At 34.5% G+C, this 23,372-nt stretch overlaps 3 protein-coding genes across 3 annotated transcripts; 1 reads left to right on the plus strand and 2 right to left on the minus strand.

Annotated features, from left to right (window-relative positions):
* Window positions 1-4,660: 4,660 nt before the first annotated feature.
* Window positions 4,661-6,320, minus strand: LOC130738864 (uncharacterized). The gene has a single exon (XM_057591038.1). It carries the CDS (start codon window positions 5,814-5,816, stop codon window positions 5,097-5,099), a length of 720 nt encoding a protein of 239 aa, XP_057447021.1. The 5' UTR covers window positions 5,817-6,320; the 3' UTR covers window positions 4,661-5,096.
* Window positions 6,321-12,051: 5,731 nt separating this feature from the next.
* Window positions 12,052-18,362, minus strand: LOC130738866 (AMSH-like ubiquitin thioesterase 1). Its single transcript, XM_057591039.1, has 14 exons — window positions 18,026-18,362; window positions 17,152-17,216; window positions 16,935-17,010; window positions 16,672-16,854; window positions 16,418-16,512; window positions 15,217-15,322; window positions 15,095-15,141; window positions 14,515-14,854; window positions 14,246-14,335; window positions 13,783-13,845; window positions 13,614-13,688; window positions 13,340-13,402; window positions 12,873-12,925; window positions 12,052-12,475 (listed from the first exon to the last, which is right to left on the minus strand). The coding sequence occupies exons 1-14, from the start codon at window positions 18,146-18,148 to the stop codon at window positions 12,301-12,303; spliced, it is 1,554 nt and encodes a 517-aa protein (XP_057447022.1). The 5' UTR covers window positions 18,149-18,362; the 3' UTR covers window positions 12,052-12,300.
* A 967-nt stretch (window positions 18,363-19,329) lies between these two features.
* On the plus strand, window positions 19,330-22,508 carry LOC130738867 (cysteine-rich receptor-like protein kinase 43). Its single transcript, XM_057591040.1, has 5 exons — window positions 19,330-19,809; window positions 19,995-20,205; window positions 20,316-20,547; window positions 20,626-20,776; window positions 22,001-22,508. The coding sequence occupies exons 1-5, from the start codon at window positions 19,618-19,620 to the stop codon at window positions 22,361-22,363; spliced, it is 1,149 nt and encodes a 382-aa protein (XP_057447023.1). The 5' UTR covers window positions 19,330-19,617; the 3' UTR covers window positions 22,364-22,508.
* The last annotated feature ends 864 nt before the right edge of the window (window positions 22,509-23,372 follow it).

Below are 23,372 nucleotides of genomic sequence, written 5' to 3' on the forward strand. Positions count from 1 at the left end.
CCAATGTCCCTATTAATCACAGCACAGGATCGCTTCTTGTGCTAAGGTAACACATCTTAGGGCCCGTTTGGTGACCAGGACAAAATAGGATAGGACAGGATAATAATCATATCCTGTTGTTATCTGTTGTTTGTTGCGCCAGCAGGATATGATAACATTATCCTGTATCCTATCCTATCCTGTCAATCATGTGTAAAAGTTATCCTGAGGGGGGAGCTAGGATAGAGCAGGATAGGATACCAGTTATATATTTTCTTTCAGTATCCTAACTCCAAATTAATTTATTTTAATATTATATAATTTATAATTTATAATTTATAATTTATAATTTATAATTTATAATAATATTAATTAATAAATATAAAAATATTAATTTAACTAAAATAAAAAATAAATAAAATTATTATTCATAAATAGTAAAATAGACTAACTTACAAATATTGATTTATTAATAATAATAGACTAATTTAATATTTTCATCTCCTATTATTTAAAAATTATTTATCTACTTATATAATAATTTAAATATAAAGTATTTTTGGAATAATAATATTTTTAATTTAGTTAATTTTTATTGTTTATCACGTGTCACAACTAAGTGAAAAACATTGATTACAAATATTGATTTTTTAATAGTAATAGATTAATTTTTTTATTTTCATCTCCTATTATTTAAAACTACTTATCTACTTATATAATAATTTATAATTCAAATATAAAATACTTTTGAAATAATAATATTCTTAATTTAGTTAACTTTTATTGTTAATTATCACGTGTCACAACTAAGTGAAAACCAATCGGTTAACTGCATAATTTTATTTAAAATATAGGGTATCTTCAAAACAATAATATAGGCTAATTAATAAAATTTAAATTAATTTTATTTATTTTAAAATATAGACTCATTCATGAAAATGTAAAGAAATTAAATTTAATAGAATGATCAATTTTAAATGTATTTTTTATTCAAATATAAATCTGATACATTTTTCCTTATCATATCCTGTCCTTATCATGTGCACGTCAAACACAGGATATGATAAGAGTCTATCCTGCTCTTATCCTATCCTGTTGATATCCTGTTCACATATCATATCCTATCATATCCTATCCTGATCACCAAACGGGCCCTTAATCTTACGTAACTTATAACAACAACTAAAAAGATATTATTTGACCAAAAAAAAACTAAAAAGATATTAGTACTATTTGATGGGAAGAAAAAAGTCTTAGTAGTTGTTCCCTCTAGATAACTCACCTGGTAAAAGAGCTGGAAGGCATTCGTGAGACAAGTTTCGAATTTTGCGGTGGAAAAATTCATTCATCCCCTCCCCGAACACAAAAGAAAGATGGTCTCAGTACTTTAGGTGGTAGAAGTTTGTGGACACAAGTTGGGGTGGTACTTCCTCTAATGGCGCGATACTTAAAAATCTATCATATTATTCTCCTTACGTTTTCCGTGCACCGCACTCTTAAAAAGTTGTTAGTGAATTTCAGGGCGGACTCTTCTCCAACCCAATTTAGCTTGATTTTTTTCACCTAAGAAAGAGTTTTTCTATCCTTTATAAAAAGTTATTTTATTTTACCTCATATGTTCCCCTTCTTCCTCTTGTCATCACCTTCCATCGTCCCTTATCTCATCTTTTTTTTCCTGCTTTAGTTGCTTCTTTTCTCAATCTTTTTCCTCTTACCCCTCCATTAGATTCTAATGTCAGTACATATCTATAAGGATTTAGTTTGGTGCGGCTGAAGGAGGCCCTCCTCCTCATGGGAGGTCTTCAACCCACTACAATTAGGGTTTCCTCTCTCTAGCGAGAATGATAGTTTTTCTATTCTTTATGTAGACTTTTTTTGTTTTACTTCTTATATCCTCCTCCTCCCCCTGTCATTACCTTCCACCCTCCCTATATGTCATTTCCCTCTTTATTCTGCCCCAGTCCCTTATTTTCTCACTCCTCTAAGTCTTAACGGTTTGTTTGGTTGAAGGGAGAAAGAGAGAAGAGACAAAGAGAGAAGTTGAGTAGTGAGAAAAATGTGAGAAATAGAGTTGATTTTGTGGGTTATTTGGTATGATAGAAATAGAAGATAAATAGTAGAGAAATAGCTATATCACCTCGTTTGGTTGAATAGAGATTAACTAGATAGATGTCGTTTTATATTAAATGACTTTTTACCCTAAAAAATAAAAAGTTATTATAAGGTGTTTTTCAATCATCAACCTTTCGAATTTCATGGTGTGCTTTGTAGAGCTTCTCAGTTGCATGAGGAGATTGCTAGCAGCGATCTTGAGCGTGCAATTATGCTTCCTAACCAAGTTCTCATCTATAGGAAAGTCTTGATTGGGTAGGGTTTTCCTCCAAGTTGGGTTAAATGCAACGTTGATGGTTCTGTTTCAAGTGTCTCGCATTTGAAAGATTATGGTGGGATGTATATAGATGAGTCTAGGCGTTGGCTGTTTGGGTTTACCTGCAATTTGGTGTTTGTAATGTCCTTCATACTGAGCTCTAGGCGATCCTTTTTGTCTTAGATTTGGCTTGGGATAGTGGTCACCGCCATATTGTTGTTGAGAGCGACTCTCAGCTGCTAATTTACTGAATGAGACTTGCGAGCAATATCATCTGTTTGCTTCCTGGATTCACATTCGACCTTAGTTGCGAAAGGATTGGGCTATCATTTGTTGTGTCATCCATAGAGAAGAAAACTAAGTCATAGATTTTTGTGGGTATCTCTCATGAGTTAACTTTGGGGCTTATGCTCTTGATGATCGATCACCTTTAAGATTGTAGGGATTTTCTTTTCCATGATTTCATGGGAGCGCATTTCCCTAGGGTTGTCCTAGGTTGTTTTTTCGGGCTTCTAACCCTCTCCATTAAAAAAACATTAAGAATTATAATGAGGTGACAATTGTATATATGTTTATTACTTAATATGTAAAATAAGATAAATTACATAGGAAAATTGTTATTTTTTAGTAATTTTGAATCTAAATAATTATTAAAATAATAAAAAATAAAAATAAAAATAAAACAATAACCATAAACCCAATGACTGTTGATTTTCACATCATATTTTATTCTTAATTTAATTTTAATAGGATATAAAATAATTAGTGTTAATAAATTATCTAATAGGGTTTTTTTTTTGAAATGGAAATCTAATAGGGTTAACTCTAAAATATTTCATTTACACTCCACTCATTGGGTGGGTTTATTTCTAGACAAAAATAAATTCTCTACCCCCACCTAATTGAATAATGTGATTGATAAATTGATTGGACTTGTATATGATCGATCATAACTACCCCATTCATTCAACCATGATTGTTGTTTGTCATCAAATTGAAGAAACCAACAAAGTAGTTTCTTTATATTCCACCCTACCAAAATATCGCTATCCCCTCCCTCACAATTTGATCAATCTTTTCCAACCTCAAACTGAAGATCAATGATGGCTTGGAAGTTTGAAAGTACATTTATCATTCAGGAAACTAATAATTCAGGTTTTTACTGTTGGTAAATAAATTTATTGGATTAGCTGGTAAAATCACACACAACCCATTTACTTCAAATTCCTGTGAAATGTGCCCAAAAACAAATCCATTACAAAAATGATCAATGATGTTGTTATGAACTCAATCCAAACTCCGCACATTATGGAAAAGAAAAGCAAATAAATAAGTTTTAAAGGATTTTGTTTTTGACTTAGTAAAAGTAAAGATAATCATTACTTAATTTTCTTTTAGCTTGTTCAGTCAAGAAATATAATTCACCAAAACTTCATGTGTGCTTGGGAATACTTTGAGTTCACACATTTGGGAAGAAGTGATTCTGGAAAAAGTTATTAACAAGAAGCATTTTTGTTTTGGTAACATGGTGGGGCTTAGCCCCAGAAAACAACTAGTCACTAGGCACAACTGGCCAAGAGGACAAGCCCTCTTCCAAATCTAACAAAAACAAGCGGTGACAATCCCCAACCGGAGAAGTGAATGCATGGGTTCCAAGCAGGAGGTGTAACGCTGCGTTAGCTAACCAATCAGCTACCAAATTAATAAGAAGCTTTTGTGGGGATAAAAGTGAATCTGTAAAAATTAAAAGTGGATAATCCAAGCATACTCTTCAACTACTAAAGAAACAGAATAACCAGTGATTGAAACCTGGTTCCCCTCTCCATATGAAAACTAGGAATCATGAAACAACACATTGAAACTTGGAGGATTGGGTATATTTCTATGTAACATGCATCATGGAAGCCTATATGTTCCATTATTATAGATAAACCAAAGGATATGGTCCATGAATAGGTGAGTTAGTTCAGATAATTATTTCACAGGTAAGGGTTTCATTTCATCAAAAGAAGGTAAGGCTCGGAGCAACGGTTCATGTACTTTTTTTGACACAGCTTCGAGCGGTAGAATCAATCTCTTGCAAAAACATAAGGTGAAATTATCTACACTAAATCCACAAAGTGGATCCGACCCATCTTTGAAGTTCGCACATAACGGGAGCTTCATAGCACTAAGCTTGCCCTTTTAAAGATTTCATCAAGAGATTTGTTTGCTTATTCATGAACCTATCACCTTTGTTGTCATTTTTGCAATTAGAAACAAAATGTTAGTTAAATAGATGGCTCATTGCTCATAAATAAACCAGTGCTAATATGAACAAGCACCAAAAGGCAGTGTTCTATAGTTAGGAGTAATCCCAAAACAAGGCCAAATGGGACAAAACATTAAATATGGATTCTAGTTGTTCTGTCTCTCTAGCTCGTTAACTTGGCCTTCACAAGATACATGACATATTTCTTGTAATCTCATCTTATAACAATCATTATATTGATGCAACTTTATGAAATTCACAGACTACCATGCTAATTAACTTCTATTCACTCACTTTCTTGTCTGATCATAACAAACAATGATTATGATAATAAGCCAATATGAATTCATGACATGATATGATGATAGGACTAATTATAACACGTTTGGATAAGCAGCTTCTCTTTCAAAAGAATTAATTCTGAAACCCATAAACAAAGCTTCTCCACATAATTACGCCTTCAGAATCAATTGTAGAAAAGTTTCCAAACAGACACAATCACTTCTTGTTCCTCTTGACCTTGCCTACACGTAAAAATGAACCCAACCCAAAGAGATTTGAACTTCCCTTTGAAACACAAGGAGTTGGTACATTTAAGACAGGACTAACCCAATGACCATTGCCAAAAGATCCTCCATAGGTCTTACCTGAAGTAGATTTTTGCATAGGATATGAATATGATGATGATGATGACTTAGCTGCCTTGTTTGAACTCATTCTCTTTGAATTTGCCACTGAACCCATTGAGTTGCTTCTTGACAAAAGAGGTAAAGGGCAAACCATAATCTTCTTTGTATCATCACAATTGAGACTCTTACTTCTACTAAATCCCCAGAAAGATGATTTCTTTCTCTCACCATTAGCACTGACATCTATCATGAGTTCTCTAATGGTTTCTTTCTTCACTTTGTCAACACTTGGTGATGGACGCGGAGGAAGTTTTGAATGAGGAGGCTCCACATGATGACTGTGTTTTGGAGTGGTGGTTTTGTTGTCTTGTATCTGAGTTGGAAGGATCACTCCATTGGAGAAAAGTTCATCTGCTGAAGATGATTCAAATTCAAGGATACTGCTTGTGCTAAACTCAAATTCAGGATTTGAGTCCAGAAGCAAAGTGTCTCTGAAATGAACATCTTGGATCAGTGGCAGAACTTGTAGTTCAGACAGATCATGAGAGAAAGAGAGACGAGGAGGACTTGTTTCTGAACACATTAGCATAGGTTCCTTCCACAGACACAAAAGGAGGAAAATAAAGTGAAACAAAATCAAAATTCAAGGTGGATTTCAAGTTTCAAACATATGATGATGTAGGTGAGGTGAGGGGAAAAGAGTATGAAAAAAATTCAAAGGCAAAGACTAAAACAACATGGCTTTAAAGAATGGAAGTATAAAGTAGCTTTTGATTCAGGAGTTTAGAAGACAGAGGAACAGGAAGAGAAACTCTTCATGGTCTTTCAGATATAGAGGAGGAGAACAAGAAGAGAACCGATCAGCATGTATTCAAGTTTCGAGGACTGAAGAGAATCTGTGAAAATTGGAAGATCAAATGAGACTTATAGCATTTTTTGATCAGCTTAGTTTTCCTTCGAATCATATCTGACACTCAAAAGCTACTCATATAACCTTCTCTCTAAAGACTAGAAATTGACTTTAGAATCAATGTTTACTAAATATTCTTCTCTGAAAAAGAAAGAGATTGATTCTCTTTATTATTGTTGGAGAGTAGAAACAAAAAAGGAAGACAAAATGTGATTTAAAAGAGAAATTGTTACCTGGGTGGGACAAGTTGGAATTGTTAAAAATGGTGTACACTCAAGTCAGTAAAAGTGCTGCTTGATTCGAGGAAAGTGACTGCAACCACAATCTAATCATGCTTAATTTAAGGAATTAAAATATTTTTAGTCTTTGTCAATAAAACAAGGAGCTAGAAGACTTGCTCTCTAAGACACAGAATTTGGGGGTTATCATCCTAACCACTGATTAAGTCCTTTGATCTTTTCCCCATCATATCCTGCATATTTATATATAGTTTTAAGGTAGAGGAACATTTTCTTATCTCTAATTTAAAACAATCACAAAAGCAAAAATCAATTAGTTGGAAAGGTACTGCATAATACAAATTTTAAGATTATAGTGACTTTTGATCACATTTTGTTTTGTATATCTTGTTGGAAAGATACTATAAATTTTTCACCTGTCATTCACCTAATAATAGCTTAAAATTGTGAGACAATTGGTTCATGACATGGTTGCAAAACCTCTATGATCAAGTGGTTTAAATTACGATCCTTCTTATCGCAATTATTCTTATAAAAGCTGAATTTCAGCACAATTGCGGTTTAATTTCCACGCTTTAAGTTCAATGGGATCTTCTGTGGGAAATGTGTTAGAAAATAAACATCACAATCTAAATGGACTTTGGGTTAATTACACCCTCCATGGATAGAATTATACAATAGGGCAATTCGTAGTTTTCATACAATTCTACTCTTTCTGTCACAGATCAATCAATTAGAAGCCTGCAAATCAAGTATCTCAAATATTATGAGGTTCCAGTAAAGCTGTTGGACAAGAACATTTCACTGATAATACAAACCTTGTTATTTTCTTCTTACTTATCATCATCAGTTTTAAGGCAACAAGTATTATCATTACCTTTGTGAGTAAAGAAAAATGTGCTTGACTTATTGAAACATGGTCAAATGAGAGTTTCAAGGGAAACAGAAACAAATATCCATTGGTTCAATAACTTTTGAAGCTGGATCTTCTAAATCTGGCTTATTAATAGTGAAATTGCATCATGAAAGAACTTGACACCTGCCAACTAAATCTGTCATATTCAGCAACCACTCTAATAGTGAGTGGTACAAAAATGTTTTAAATAACCAAATTAATCTTCATTAGGTGGGATGTTGCCTTAACAATTTTTGCAAGGTAATAAAGTTCACAAGGATCAAGCAAGATATACAGTATAAAATTATTCATGTGTTTTATATAACGAGATAATAATTTCATGACACTCTACTAACATAAGCCTTTTAGGCGGCAGGGTAGTCCACTCAATATCCTATTACCATGTTAAATTATTAAATACAAAAACATAAATTGATAGGTGTGTGTATAATTGTTGGGTTGGAATGGATGATGCTTAAAACTCCGGTTGATCATTGTATTAGGTGAAGACAAACAATACAAGTAGATTGTACATTATATTTTTCACCTAAAATATCAAGGTATTGAGTGTATGAGTTCTCTCACTTATACATACTCATTATCATTCAATGTAGGGATTTCTTACTCGCACTTGGTATCCCAACAAGAATTAGGAAATAACAATGCATCTATGATCTTCCTTCCTTCTAAAAATGTTTCAGTTGACAATATATCTATATATGTACTTGGTTTGAGAAAATTGGATGTGTGTGTATCTGTTTGCTAACATGATTCCACATATTCCATTGCATATAGCATTAATCCAACATGATCTGGTTTTGAGCTCAACGAAACAAACGCATCAGAATTTTTATTTCTCTAGTCTAAGATTAAAGGAATGGCACTACTAGTACTAATGTGTTATATGATAGATGCTTGGAAAGATTGAAGGCTCTTCCTACTATGAGAGTGGCAAATTAATGTTAAAATGTTAGGTATAAGATAAATTAATATGGGTGAGGAGGACTATAGATTGACACCTTGATGGGGCAAACTTTATATAGCATGGGATGTAGGGGTCGTCTTTGAGAATGGACCCCAAAAAGATAACTAGTGTTTCTTCTTTTTAGCAAGACAGATAACCCAATTTTGTCAACTTGCCATGTGAGCAATCTCCCAACGTGGAAGGATGAATAAGCCCAGAACCTTGATGACAAAACAGTCCTTAAATCCTTATTTGGGATGCTCAATACTTGCCACAACATGAGACCCCACTCTTCCACTATTTCAAGGGACCACACCAAACCCAGAAGTGGCATTACCAGTAACAATTGCTTGGTGCTGCAAAAGGTAAAACCAAAACCATAACCTGCATTAGAATTGCCATGCATTTTAGACTTTAGAGTAAGACTCATCTTCTGTATAAGTTATAAAGCGGATGGAGTGTGTGTTTGATTTCATGCTTAGAAGCCTTAGTGCAGGTTTAATTTTTCAGTTCAAAACAACTTTGATACTTGTCGATAATGATTACGATTTTCAATACACATTCACTTAACAAAATGCATTTGTTGGATTGGGCAAAGGTGCATTCATATGCACCTAACAGAAATCCCTACACACACATAATGTTTGGGCTGCCTTAGAATCAATTTTCATCAAAAGTAGAATCATTTTAAAGATGTTCAGCGATGGACATATAGCCCGTTTGTATTTGCTTTAGCACCATCTAGTACTTATGTTTCTTGATTTTATCATCAAAATCAATTATATGGAGAAGCTAGAAATAGTAACTTTTACTGTAGACATAATAAATTATGGATTTCATAACTGAATTATACAACATCATTCTAGAAATTACTTTCCTTATAAACGTATTAAAATATAAATCACTTCACTTTAACTCGCTTTAGCATAATTAATTTTGTCATAATTCTATCCAAAATCAGTTTTGACAACTCTCATCCTAACAAGCTAGGAGACTTGGCTGTGGTGGTTTCTGTAGTGGACCCAAACATAGGAAAATATATCATAGAAACAGCAAATGGACTAGCATGGAATAAATCGATTATCTATGCGGTGGTGCCCGTTAAGATGCCTTATTCATGTTGAAGAAAATAGCTTGTCAATATGCCAATGGGAGAAAAAGCAAGCCTTGAGGGGAATAGTTCCACCATCAATTCCATCACAATTCACAACTTTTAGTGACCAAAATTTGAAAATCTCCAAAACTGAAACTATTGTAAATGCAGTTGAAATTAATTCTGATTTTCTTTGTTTCAAGTGATACATATTTAATTTTTCTTTATTAGGTCTCAATTCTTTTTTACTAGGTGTTATGAATGGAAAAACTATGTCGGTAAGACTACATTCATGTCTCGATTCGGACATAATTGTTTCCCGATGTATTCATATAATATGATAGACCCAAAAAATTTAGAGTTAATGAGATTCAAGCATACTATACTTAATAGTTGTATGACCCCAACTAGCTTTACGGCCATCTTCATTATTGTGGCCATCACCCATTATTTCAGCCTTAATTTCATAATCCAAAGTACATCAGCAAGAAACATAACTACTTCCAAGCATTGACTAATATAAATTTCTTCATCATAAAGGACATATTAGTACCCAAAATGATCAGATTTTGAATATATTATATGGAGATATATTCAAATTTGCAAATGAGAATTTTAAATAAGGTTGTTTAATCAAAGTCATGACAAATGACCCAGCACCTAAAAAGTAAGACACATCACATGATGCTAACTCTTCACACCATCACCTACTACCGTATACAATTACAAATTTAGAATCAGATTTGACTGTGGGTAGGGATGGCAATGGGTCGGGTAGGGTGCGGGTTTTGCCAAACCCAAACCCAAACCCGAAATCAAAAACCCACACCCGCACCCGCACCCGAACCCGAAATGGGTGGTGAACTTAAACCCACACCCGAACCCATTGGGTTTCGGGTTCACCCGACCCGTACCCACACCCGCACACAACCTCAAACAAACAGTTGAACTCGGAAACCCGACCTGAAAAAGACTGTGAAGAGAGCTATATTATGTAATGTAACATTGTAATTGCCATGTTACTGTTAAATTAATATGCAAGATGCTGCATATATTGTACTGCACAAGCAGAATACTTAGGTTTCACTTATACAGATCCGGGTTCGGGTAGGGTTCGGGTGCGGGTTTGGCCAAACCCAAACCCGAACCCGAAAGTGATCGGGTAAAACCCGAACCCGAATCCGAACCCATTTAACTCGGGTTTTCACCCAAGAAATCGGGTCGGGTCGGGTGCCCATGGGTTCGGGCTTCTCTGCCATCCCTAACTGTGGGGTTAGAATTGTTGGCACTTGAACCAAATTTAGCTAAGTGCTCTTTTTCAAACTTTTATGAAACGGTAACTCCTTGTCTATATGATCACGAAAGAGTAAGACATTGTCCAAGTATTTTGAAGCAGAAATGAAAATTATTTTTTATTTTTCTTGAGTTGACATCTGAAAGGTGTGTAAAAATATTTAAGTACGTATAGTATAGAACAGTGATTCAACCTTCTATGCCTCAGCCTGAGGTGTGCAACGGTAGCACTTATTTTACAAATAGCCACAACTTGGTTGCACCAACTAGACTAATCCCCTATCACATTAAGTGGGTAGATTTATTCCAATACATCTTTCACTATACATATTGTTCTAAGATAGAACTTTCAATTATATGCTTAAGAAACTCAGTTATCTACCAATTGTGTTAAACTTTATTTTTAACAAATAGCCACATCACAAATTGGTTAACGAGTAGGGTGGCTCATAAACGGTTGAATTCCTTCACAAATCACAACCGTTATCTTAGTTGGTAACAGTATTATATAAAGTGTATAACATTAACATTAAACATGTAAAATATAATAATAAATAAAGGCCCCTGATATTATTGAACTAGTGATAACTGATAAGGGACTTAAATAGTTTTTATGAGATTTTAAATTCAAATTCAATGACTACAGCCTACCATCATACACTAAAAAAATATTAAAAATATTCTTGACTAGCCAAAAATATCCTTTGTCAACCCCTCATAGATCGAGGTTACTTTTAAATTGATATCTGATTTCTAAACCCTTCAATCAACTTGTGCGATTTCCATCAGGCTAAAACTGGTAATAATGTGTAAAGTTTTTTTTTATATGAACCAAAGAAATGCATTAAAGGGGGTAAAGGGGTACTTCAACCCTTAATACATAGAGAAAGAAAATTATAGGAACAAAGGAATAGAAAGATAATCTAAGAGAAATAAATATAAAACAGATACTGATGCAGCAGAGAACATAAACACCTAACCAAAATTAAATTCCAAAATGCATTATTAAAAATACATTCCCCTAAATTCTGAAATGTAATTTTAAAAATTGCATTCTGAATATAGTTTATGAAATGTATTTTTCAAAACGCATTCCAAAATTTAATTTCATGTAGGTATGTTTGTAGTAATGCACATTACTAGCATTCCAAAATCACCAGAAAACATATATGTCTATTGAATGAATGTCACACTTGTTGAGGTTTATATCGCAAGACCCTTGATGCCTTCATAATACCTTAGATGTAATAAGTTTAGCATGTTTGTATTACACATAATAGAAAGTTGAAAGCTCTTTTATTTGCGAAACAAAATCACTCCGACACATCCTTACTCATTGTAGCTAAGATGTTTCCTTTTAATTTAATTTTACATGAGGTGAAATACTCAAATTATATCCTCACCATAACATAACTAGACAAATTGAGGACTCGATCAAAGCACCCAAATGCTACCCTTTTTGACATTAATGTAAAATGAACATGCTTGCAGCACAAGGGTGAGTAGTATTAACCCAAAGAATGAACAGTCATTCCATAGAGCAAGATTTCTTTATACAAACACAGCCGGACATGCTTTATAGCCACGGCCGCTTTAATAGCAAAGGAAAAACCTATATATAGGAAAAAAGCAGGGTCTATGAATATGGACAATAACAGTGTGTATGTTGTCAAGTTGTATCACCTAAGGTCAATGACATCAAATTTTAAATCTGGGTTCATGTAAACATCTGTACAGGTATCGTAGATAGGACCACCATCTGGAGGCTGATTATGTGGATGAAACCCGCGTTGATCGCATTGTTTGATCACAGACATTCCACCAGGTGTTGTCAACCGAAAAATGCCATGGTTTCTGTGCAGCATGCAAATTGACAGGCTTAATATCAAAGTAGGGAAGTTTTCTGAAAGACAGCTAGCATAAGGAACCTAATCTCAAGATACATAAACATTTAAGTTGTTATGAAATAGTATACAAAATTAAGTACTTTTTCTTTGTATGAAAATAGAAGAATACTACAGTTTCTAGGGGCAAAGGTTAGTGAATATGCTGATAATCAGAACCTGTGGGTACCCCCCAACCTAGACCCTAAAACCCGCTTTGACCAAGTTCAGGAAAAAACCAAACTCAATCCCAACCCGCTTCTAATCATAGATTTTAAATTTGATCTCACCCACTTAATTTCGTTATGAAGATGCTTTCTTTGCCATCATCCATACATCAAAATACATCTGAGATGGGATGATCTTACCTTGAACTATCTTTGGGCGCCATGACGATAGCAACAGATTCTGGCAGCATAATCTAAAAAGACAAGCATTGGCATAAGAAATGAATATAAGCTATAAAGAAAATGCAGGATATGTGTGAACGAGTGACAGGACTGTCCCATCTATGATAGAAATACCAATATAAGAGTTTGATTACAAAGCCAAGGTAGAGTAAATAAAAGGATTTTGCATATATATTTGAATTATATTCTAAACAATATATTCGGTAAAATAAAGATCAGTAACTGACTTCAGGATGGCTAATTACGATCATTCATTTGCATAAAATAGTACAAGAAATTAGAGTTACAACTACAAGTAATTTATAAAACAGTTCCATCATTTGTAGTTCTTCAACCACCATTTCCACATAGAAAACAACGCAATTCATCTCCATAGACAGAGCAAAGAACATCAATGACCAACTACTCAAAATTAATGAACTCGCCTGATATGAATAATGGGTGTGCAGATCAATCGATGACATGAAACAAGATTGTGTAGGATGTGTCTGCCAATTCAGAACAACATATTTCAGTTATAAAACAATGGAACGTTAGTGAAGTGAAAAAAAGTTCAGATGAAAACTATCTTGCAAAAAGTCAAACGAAACTAATCAGAAATTGATAAATTTCATTTTAAATAATGTCACTTCTCATATCTATTTATGGTGTTTTATAACAAAATTAAGTTTCTTCCATACACAAAATTCAAAAACTCACATGGATCCACCCAAGGGGGAAAAGAGATCGTTTATCCTGCACTTCAAATATTTCTTCTTCATTTGTAGCCTGACACTGCTCAGGAAGAACAATAATAAATGAAACATTTACAAATTAAATAGAACTAATACATATTCTCCAAAAAAAATTGTAATGAAAGAATTCTTACAGAATCTGATGTAGACTCCTGTTTTGGGATTATCAGAGCAGTAATATAAAATTTCCTGTTTTTCTGCAGATCAGGTGTGTTTTGCAAAATAACAATCAATATCTCACAGTTGATCTAAAGTATTGAAGGTACCAGAGGCAAAAGCTTAGGAAGCCCAACAATATTGGGGAAAATTTTGCAAACTAGTATAGAGAAATACCTTGCATCTAACATGTTGATACATAAAACACAAAATCAATTCAGAAAGTAAAAAGAAAAAGGTTATTACAGATTTGCAGTACACAAGACTGTAACTATACAAAACATTATTTTTTTCAAATATATTATTAGATGCAAGTAGTAGAGCAATGAAGTGTTTCTAAGTTAACCGGACCACAATTAAACTTGGGGGTATCAAGCTCCTTAGGATCTATCTTTGCATGTTGCTTTAGTTTAAGACAAAAAAGTTGTAAACAACACTTACAAGTACGCCAGCAAGAATACCACAAGTCTCTAAATTTTTCTTAGTATTCGACTTGGCAAGCTTCATAAAACTGTCCATCATAGCAGTTGACTGCAAATAGAAACAATTATTAGAAAAAGGGTGAATAATTTCAAATTTTGTCCCCATTCAGTATTTTAGAAATTGTAAGTATATTTAAACAAACTAAATGCCCAACATGAACTTCCTAGAAATGACAACCTAAAAGAAAAATACATTAGATATAGTAAGCAAATGTAATTGACTCTTACAATGTGCAATTGCAGAGGAGACTCAGCACGAACAAAACTATCAGATGATGGAATATCTGTCAAACATCCTGCCTCATTAACTTGAGGTGACACTGCAGGGACCAAATCTTGCACTTCAGCAAGTACAGGTGGAGGAGAAGGCTGTCTGATAACTTCTATTCGAGCAGGGGTTTCTATCGCCTCAAAAGAGATAAGAGAAGGAGGTTCCTGAGCTTGCTGGGGCTGGCTGTCCTCACTCTGGGTAAGAATTGAATCTAAATCTGATTTATAGGGTTCTGCAATGCTATTATCCTTTTTATTCAGAGATTCATCTTCCAAGGAATGTTGTAGGCTGTGTGTTCTGAGAGAAAACCCAGTAGGATGGATGTGGTTAATATATAAAATTCATAGATAGGCAGTTCACAGATGCATCATGGACTACAAAATTACTTTTAAAACATTGAACTTCCCATAGATCAATGAATCCTTTTAAGAAAAATTAAGATAATTTTCCATCATGGTAAAAAGGCTAGAATATGACACACAACATCAGTTACAATAACTGGAAGGCCAATAATAGAGAAAAGTACTAGGCAATAACCTTGGTATGTCAACTGGAGACAGATCTATATTGGTTGGATACCTGACCTACATCCAGAGAGAGAAGTCAGGATGATCTTTGAATAGAATAGAATTGAAACATTCGGATATAAACCAGCATACCCCTTTATCAGTAGTAGGTGGCCGCCACTGCCCGTTGAGCCCATTGGGACCAAGGATAGAATGTCTAGAGAGAGTTTCTTCCTTTGGAGGAGGCAGAGTTAGAGATCTACAAAAATTAAAAATGGAAGGGACATATTAGTCAAGCAATTTTTTTCTGAAACTGCAGGATGATCAGTTTGTGAAATATCCTGAAAGCTCAAGGAGACTGAACTTTTATAATTTCTAAGCAGTACAATTACATCTAAATGATAAAATTAAACATATCTAATGCATTTCATCCATTTGATAGAAATCATAGTTGGGAGAAAATGAGAGAAAGAGAGATTTTGCAAGAACTGAAATTCAAGCTTGCTGAATATGGCACATTACAAGTATATATGGAGTGCTTCAGCTTGCTGAGCAAACTCAGCTAAGTCTAACAAACTACAACAGTGATAAGTATAACTAACTACAGCTGTATAATGACAGAAATGCAAATAACCAAATGCATGCTGAGTAGAGACTACATAACCGGCCATGCATAATACAAAAAGCATCTCATATTCTATCATCGTTAGATCTTGCTTTATCAGGCTCCTGCTTGCAAATTCTTGAAGATTCAAATGTGTTTTTAAATTGCTCAATTTTGAACATGTCCTGATTCCTTTGGTTATGGTTATTTAAGTTATTTACAGAGTTTAAAATTCCTCATCAGTCATCACTTATTCTTTTTCAATTTTTTGGCAGACATAATTTTTTCAGAGGTTTTTCAATCAAATTCAGAAACAGGAAATCATGTCAACTGACATCTTAAAATTTCATAGTGTACTGTTATCAGTCACCCAACACACTACACTGTTGGTACAAAGATAAATAGTATTTCAACCAGGTGGTATAACCCTAGAAAAGGAATGTTTTAACTGCTGAATTCTTGCTCACTTGACTACGTCAAATTTTCTATTTTAATTTTAAAATTAACATAGTATTGTGAAATAACCAAGTAAATTTTAACTATTCTTGCTACAAAATTCAGATAAGTAGATACCCTCATACCCAAACTACCAACATTGCACAATAAAAGAAAGACCATCTAGCATTATCCACTTTCAAATGAAGAAGCTTTCTAAGATGATATTAGAAAAAGTAACCAAACAAATTAATGAAAGTTTACCTATCACCTCAAGGGGGCCAATTATACAAGAAATATGAGTATAATACTTACAGTCTTCGCACTTGCTCCTCCACAGGCCTGACATAAGAGTACTGTTGGCCACCTGATCCTTGGTAAACAAACTCCCTCGCCGTTGGTCTGACTGTCTGCTTAAATATACAACGTATGAATGCAAAACTTCTTTTGAAATGGAAAAGAAAAACAGAAAAGATGTATGCAATCAACAAGAGAATTGATATAATTTGATGGAAATACTATCACTTGTAAACTACAACCTCCAAATCAAACTCTCCAGTAAACTTTACCTTTATTTGGCCATAACTAGCCAAAGTTTGCTTTTTCACAGGTGAAAAAGCTGCTACTGAATTATTTGAATGAATTTTCCCCCTCCCATTTTGTTGGTATACATGTCTGCTGTTAAGCTCATTGATCTTCTGTAGGACCAGTGGTTTCAACTTCTCCAGTTCACTCAAAGATATTAACAATTTCTACAGGAAGAAATTGAAAATCAGATTAAATCGAAGACTTTATAACACGCTTTCATCGAAAGACAAGAGTCGTAATCAACCTTTCTCAATGATTCTTTCCTGCTCTGTGGAGATGATCTATAATCTCGGTGACGCGGTATTGTCTCAGTCACCAAACTAAAAGAAAACAAAAAGAAGGATCCTCAATGCAATTTGATGACAAAATAACAAATGCAATGAAGTCCACCAGTTTTAAATCATTCAACCGTAGCCAGTCCTCTTAAGAGTCAAATAATAATACAAGCCACCTAGTTTTACCTAGAAAATCTTAGAAGCATGACATATAGGTCAATAATATTCTTCTCCGCACGAAAGATATCAGCCTGCAATTTTTTATATCAAAAGTAGGAGCTTAGAGTCAGGCAAAGCAACTAAACAATAAATTCATCTTCAAAAGAAAGAACCATGACCACATAAACATCTCAAAACATAAAACAAAAATTAACGTGCGACAATACATTCAGGAGTAGAAAATATAACATCAGCACAAGCATATCTTGAGATAAAGAATAAATCAATTACTTACCAGCATTGTGCTGCATAATATAACAGCACTGCAAGGAAAAGGCAGAGGTGAAACTATACTGACATTCATGCACGCCATTTTCCATATCACTCTCATTAACTATCTAATGGTAAACACTAAATACTAAAGTTACTTTTTTTGGCTTCCCACACCCGTCCGTTAGCCATGAGACTAATCCCTAACACTCTAAGATCACGTTAAGGGGGTAGGTCTCTCTTAACAAATGCTTCTCCGTACGCACCGCCCAGGAATCCAACCCAGGACTAGATGCTCTACTAAACCTTGTTAGCAATACTAAATTTATTTCGATAATAAGCATTCTCCCTTATCCAACTGCTATGAAATTTAAAGGGCCTGAATGCCCCAATTCCAAAAATGCCAGCTGAACTCCACCAAAACCCAAACTAGACCCTATGTCCCATAAGCACTAGAGTTCCTTAACATTCCCATTTACACCCAATACAAAAAAAGCAAGTAAATAAATAAATAAATAATCTCAAATCATTAAATTTTATCAACAAAATGGAAACTAATCTAAAACCCCAAGTACCTAAGCATGTTCCTAACTTCCTATTGATCGATAAACCTTGAAAAAGAGAAATTAACCTGACGGAGGATGTTATCGGCGATCCGGAAGTAGAAACGGAGAGCGATTCGGTTATCGACATCGAGTTTCTGAGCACTTGCAGCGATGTTGATCGTGCCCAAAGAAGAAGAAGAAGAAGTCATCGTGGTTTGTTCTTCTTCTTCTTGTTGTTCACAGCAACATCGAGATGAGGATGGAGATGTTGGTGAGCGAACTCGGAGCGATCGTCAATGGCTGCTTTGAATAGGGTTCAGGGGATTGGGGATGAAGAAGAATGCGATTGACACCAGGGGATAGGATTGGAATTTGGATTTTGTGGTGAGGGTGTATATGGTAATGTAAGGTTTGTTTAGCGGCTGCTCTCATGTTGTAATGTTGGGTGAACTAGTGGAAAAGTGAGGATGTTTTTTTGGGTGCATGAATGAATGCTAGGGGTGATATAGTAAAACTGTGGGATACAAGTGGCATGTTGTGAATCACATAAAAGTTAGTATAAATATATCCCTACATTTAATTAAATTTAAATTAGAAAAATGTAATCCTAGGTTACAAATAACCATTATTGCTTCACTTAGAAGATCTATTTCCTTTATTCAAAAAAAAAAAAAAAAATCTATTTCCTTGCCACCATTGTTGAAAAAATTTGGTATAAGAAAGGCTAGTTATACTATTTTTTTATTGGTCAAAATTTATGTAGGGTCTTTTAAATTATATGAATCACAATCTTAATTTAGCAAACGTATATGAATTTTAACTTATAAATGAAGTGTTACTAGCATTCAACTTTAATAAAATGTGTAAAATTTATAAATCTAAGCGAACTTGCTTTGAGTTAAGTGAGGGAAAAGGACATAATGAAGATAAGTATATATAGTGATGATATAACATAAATTATATGCTAGTTGTACATAATCTATTATATCTTAAATTAAAATAATGGTGTGTTCATCTTTTCTAGTGTCTTTCTTTATATTATGGGTTGGACGTTGGAGTATCTCTTATACTTCCTTTAATACAATTTGTCATAATCAATATATGTCAATCGTCAATAGATATGAGACTAGTCATTTGTCTCACAATGATCACATTAATGAGTTTATTCCTATTGATAAAAGAGTTGGGATAAACTCTTTAAACCATTGCATGTATCCAGGATATTTGTCAACATGGGAAAATGGTTGAAATTATTTAATATACGTTAGTTACATGAAAAGCTGGCCTGCATTGGCAAAGACCAAAGACTGGATTTTCCAGTTGACTTGGCAAACAGCGAACAATATGATTCCAAACGTCCTACCCCTGCTAAACACCATTAAAAAATCACATTACCTATTTGACCACATAACCAGAATCCAAAACAGAAACAACTACCAAGCACTTGATTGATGGTATGATGTGTAAATGAAACTCAAAGAAAGCTCAAAGAAAACAACAAGACAAAGTCACAAGTTCACAACTGTTCAAGTCAAATACATAACCAACACTTTTGATGACATAAATAAATAGCAAGCACTGGAAGTTGAAGTTGAAGATGAAGAAGGAGCAGCAATTCTGTTATGACCACAGGAGGACTACAACATAGTCACTATAAACGACGTTGTTCTCCACCGCCATGAGGTTTCTGTCATGGTTGTGCCCCTGCTTGGATAAGAGGAGAGGCGCGGCTGATGAAGAAGAAGGTGATACCATTGATGGAGATGACTCTTTCAACCTCATCTTCGGCCTCCACACTCTCCAGCTCGCCACCAATTTCTTCTCTGATCTCAACCAGCTTGGCCATGGAGGGTTTGGTCCAGTTTTCAAGGTACCCTTTGTGTGTTGTTAATCACTATCATTGAGGTTTTAGTAAATTAAAAGAAAGTGTTCAAATCCCTCTAACCTTCCTTGCTTGCTTTCTACCTACCCTGAGACTGTTTTAACGGTTGGCTATTGGTTGATTTGTTCCCCATCCCCAAGCAAATTTCATGAAATAATGTATGTTTTTTGCAGGGATTGATGCCAAATGGTCAAGAAGTGGCTGTTAAGAAGCTGTCATTGGATTCTAGACAAGGAGTTAAAGAATTTACCAATGAAGTCAAGCTACTACTCAGACTTCAGCACAAGAACTTGGTTATGTTACTGGGTTGCTGTGTAGAAGGACCTGAAAAGATGCTTGTCTATGAGTATCTCCCAAACAAAAGCCTTGACCACTTTCTATTTGGTATTAGAACAATTTCTGTCAGACCTGGATGAAGATGTCTGCATTGTTATCCCCTTTGTTTTCTGGTTGTTTCTGGACAGTGATTAACAACAATTAAAACAAATTTTCAGATAAAAAGAGGTCATTGGACTGGGCAACACGATTCAGAATTATAACAGGTGTGGCAAGAGGACTTCTCTACCTGCATGAAGAGGCTCCGGAAAGAATAATTCATAGAGACATTAAAGCTAGTAACATATTGCTGGATGAGAAATTAAGTCCGAAAATTGCAGACTTTGGCTTGGCTAGGCTGTTTCCTGGGGAGGACACTCATTTGCAGACATTTAAGATTTCTGGTACACAGTGAGTAGATTCTTAACTCTTGTTATTTTTGTATTCTGATGTAGGCATCCTTATGATTTTTATACTTGATGAATTTAGCGGCTACATGGCTCCTGAGTATGCGATGCGTGGATATCTGTCTGTAAAGGCAGATGTTTTCAGTTTTGGAATTCTGGTGTTGGAAATAGTTAGTGGGAGAAAAAACCATGACGTGAAGCTTGGTTCAGAAAAGGCAGACCTCTTGAACTATGTAAGTCGATCACATGGGATGCATGAATGCAAATTTAGTACAAACTGAACTGTTATTCTTGTGATAAATTAACAATCAGCTGCTTTAGTATACACATTTTCTTTTACCAAAAAATGTAGATTCTTGAATATTAGTGCTCAAATGGGCATGTTTCTGAATAAACTCTGCTGACAGCATTCACTGTCTTTATCCTGGTTACCATGTCTAGCTTTTTAAGGGTGAGCCTTGATAAAAACTGGTGGATGTGGTCACAGATTCTAGTCGCAAAATAGACTCTCCACCCGCAAGGGTAAGATTGTGGATATCTCACCCTCCTCCTTTGACCCATAATGGTGGAATCTTGTGCACTAGGCCAGTCTCTTGTCAAAATTTATTTCACAAAAACTCATTTAGTAAACAAGGTAAAGTTGTCCAAGAGATTGAGGTATAGACAGCTTGTGAGCTTGTGATAGTAGGATAGGAACAAGCCAATGAGAAGAAGAAAATTATATTATTCAAGAATAGAAACTACAATTGTTGTTGCATAATTCGAGGGTCTCAACACCTCACCTTAAGTCTCAATTACAAATGATATCCAAAAATGAAATTTTTATTAACTATGTCTTATTTATAACATTTACTCTCTAACTAACTCTCTCAAACTGACTATGAGCCCGTTTGGGTGCAGACAAAGAGCACTTATTGAAGGTTCTCTAGAGCCTGTTTGGCTACAGACTTATTGGTGCTTATCAAAGCTTATCTACTAGAAAAAGCAGTAGATAGGCTGTGCTATTTGATTTGCATCCAAACAGACTGCTAGTGCTTTTTCTAATAGAGAAACTCTAATAAGTGCTCTTTGGTGTGTTCTATAGCTACATGCCTACAACTACTAACAATGGTTACCTATCATAGTGCCTACTGTTATTACTTACAATATTCATGTTTACCTACTTTTCCCAAGGAAATGGTCGTGTTTATGACCACATTGCGTTTGATGTAGATTTTCACTGGCTCATAGCTTTCTTGAAATATGTAGATAGAGTGATAGAAGAGTACTACTTTTGGATTGACATGGTATCAAGCATCTTGTGTCATGTGAACACAACCTGCATCTATGAAATTATATATAGTAGATCCTCTATTTATGGGCTTATGTGGTCAAAGGAAATTAAAATGAGCTTCAAACCCATGCTCTGATCATTAAGCATAATGTGACCATTTCTTTCACACCTTTTGCATTTGTAGGCATGGATGCTTTTTCAAGCTGGGAAGATTATGGATACAATTGACCCAACCCTTATTAAAAAATACAATGGTGATGAGGCAGCAATGTGCATTCAGCTGGGTCTGTTGTGCTGTCAAGCGAGTATAAGCGAGAGACCTGACATGAACTCTGTTCATCTCATGCTTTCAAGTGATTCCTTCACCTTGCCAAAACCAGGTAAACCAGGAATTCAAGGTCGTGTAGGACATTGGACTACAACTACCACTTCTGCATTTTCCAATACTAATGCTAGTACTGCAACCCGGGTCTCAGGAGGTAGTAGCTATGTAGAGGATTACTCGAGAAACTCTATTTCTACTTCTTCTTTTGATGAAGGCAGATGACCTACATTCATTGTATAAAATTGTAACCAGTTCTCTATTTATTTAAGGGTATTCTTTCTGTAAAGTCATATTTTGTACTAGTACATAAATTGTTTGATGTACATGATATGTGGATTGAAGCTTTTTTACATGATGTTTGGAACTACTTATAATCCTCTCCCAGAATCACGTCTCTTTCCACAAAAGCTACTACGAGAAGCTTCTCTCAAATTATTTCCCCCTCAAATGTGGAAATATACTGCGTTTTCGAACAAACTTTGCTTGTATAAAGCGATATGATGAAAATTGGTTTTTTTTTATCAAGTAGGATTGGTTATGTGCGTCAATCATATGAAATAGGATGTTTTTTTCTGTTACAAGAGGAAGATATGAAAGAGGATGTGATTCAACTCTTGTCAAAGATTAATTTTTTTTTTTTGAAGTTATTCATATCTAGATCTTTCTTGATAGTTATTTTGGAGTTTCCCTTTCATTAACGTTACCAACCTCTGGTTATTGGTCTTTTTTTATCATCAACTTTCATTGCTAAGGTCTCTCTTGATTTTCTCTTAGAATGATTTAACAATCGCGTGTTGATTTTTCAATAACAGGCATTAAATTTCTTCTTTCACGTCACTTTTTTTTGTCAAGAGTCATTGGATTAAACTTTAAAGTCATGATGACAGCCATATGACACTTACATTAAGCAAACAAGAGAAGATAATTTAATAAGCACAGATGGCAATACTACAAATCTACAATGCTTACGAATAAAATAACATAACACACATAGCATGTTTTGCTCATAAAATCACAAACTATCATAATGATACCAAAAAAATAAAAACAGATCTCCTTAAAATTATTTGACATCAAAACATGTCTTTGGTTAATTTTCCTATACCAAGTCCTTAGTTACTGTCATTTCGAGGGCCTTGCCGGATTTGTAAGAAATAGGTTTTGCTTACTTAAAAAAAAAAATTAAGATTTGAGTCTAACCTGTTATTTGTCATAGACTTTTTCTCTATTT

The sequence above is a fragment of the Lotus japonicus genome, chromosome 2 (assembly GCF_012489685.1).
Source record: "Lotus japonicus ecotype B-129 chromosome 2, LjGifu_v1.2".
NCBI lineage: Eukaryota > Viridiplantae > Streptophyta > Magnoliopsida > Fabales > Fabaceae > Lotus > Lotus japonicus.

What these genes read in the sequence shown, in the direction of transcription:
- LOC130738864 (XM_057591038.1), bottom strand. Translation starts at nt 5,816, where the DNA reads ATGCTAATGTGTTCAGAAACAAGTCCTCCTCGTCTCTCTTTCTCTCAT.
- LOC130738866 (XM_057591039.1), bottom strand. Translation starts at nt 18,148, where the DNA reads ATGACTTCTTCTTCTTCTTCTTTGGGCACGATCAACATCGCTGCAAGT. An exon ending in TCCCCCTTGGGTGGATCCAT is followed by an intron (nt 13,403 to 13,613) that starts GTGAGTTTTTGA and finishes CTGAATTGGCAG; the next exon opens with ACACATCCTACACAATCTTG. An exon ending in ACACCCATTATTCATATCAG is followed by an intron (nt 12,926 to 13,339) that starts GCGAGTTCATTA and finishes TTGTCTTTTTAG; the next exon opens with ATTATGCTGCCAGAATCTGT.
- LOC130738867 (XM_057591040.1), top strand. Translation starts at nt 19,618, where the DNA reads ATGAGGTTTCTGTCATGGTTGTGCCCCTGCTTGGATAAGAGGAGAGGC. An exon ending in CCTTGACCACTTTCTATTTG is followed by an intron (nt 20,206 to 20,315) that starts GTATTAGAACAA and finishes ACAAATTTTCAG; the next exon opens with ATAAAAAGAGGTCATTGGAC. An exon ending in TTTAAGATTTCTGGTACACA is followed by an intron (nt 20,548 to 20,625) that starts GTGAGTAGATTC and finishes TGATGAATTTAG; the next exon opens with CGGCTACATGGCTCCTGAGT.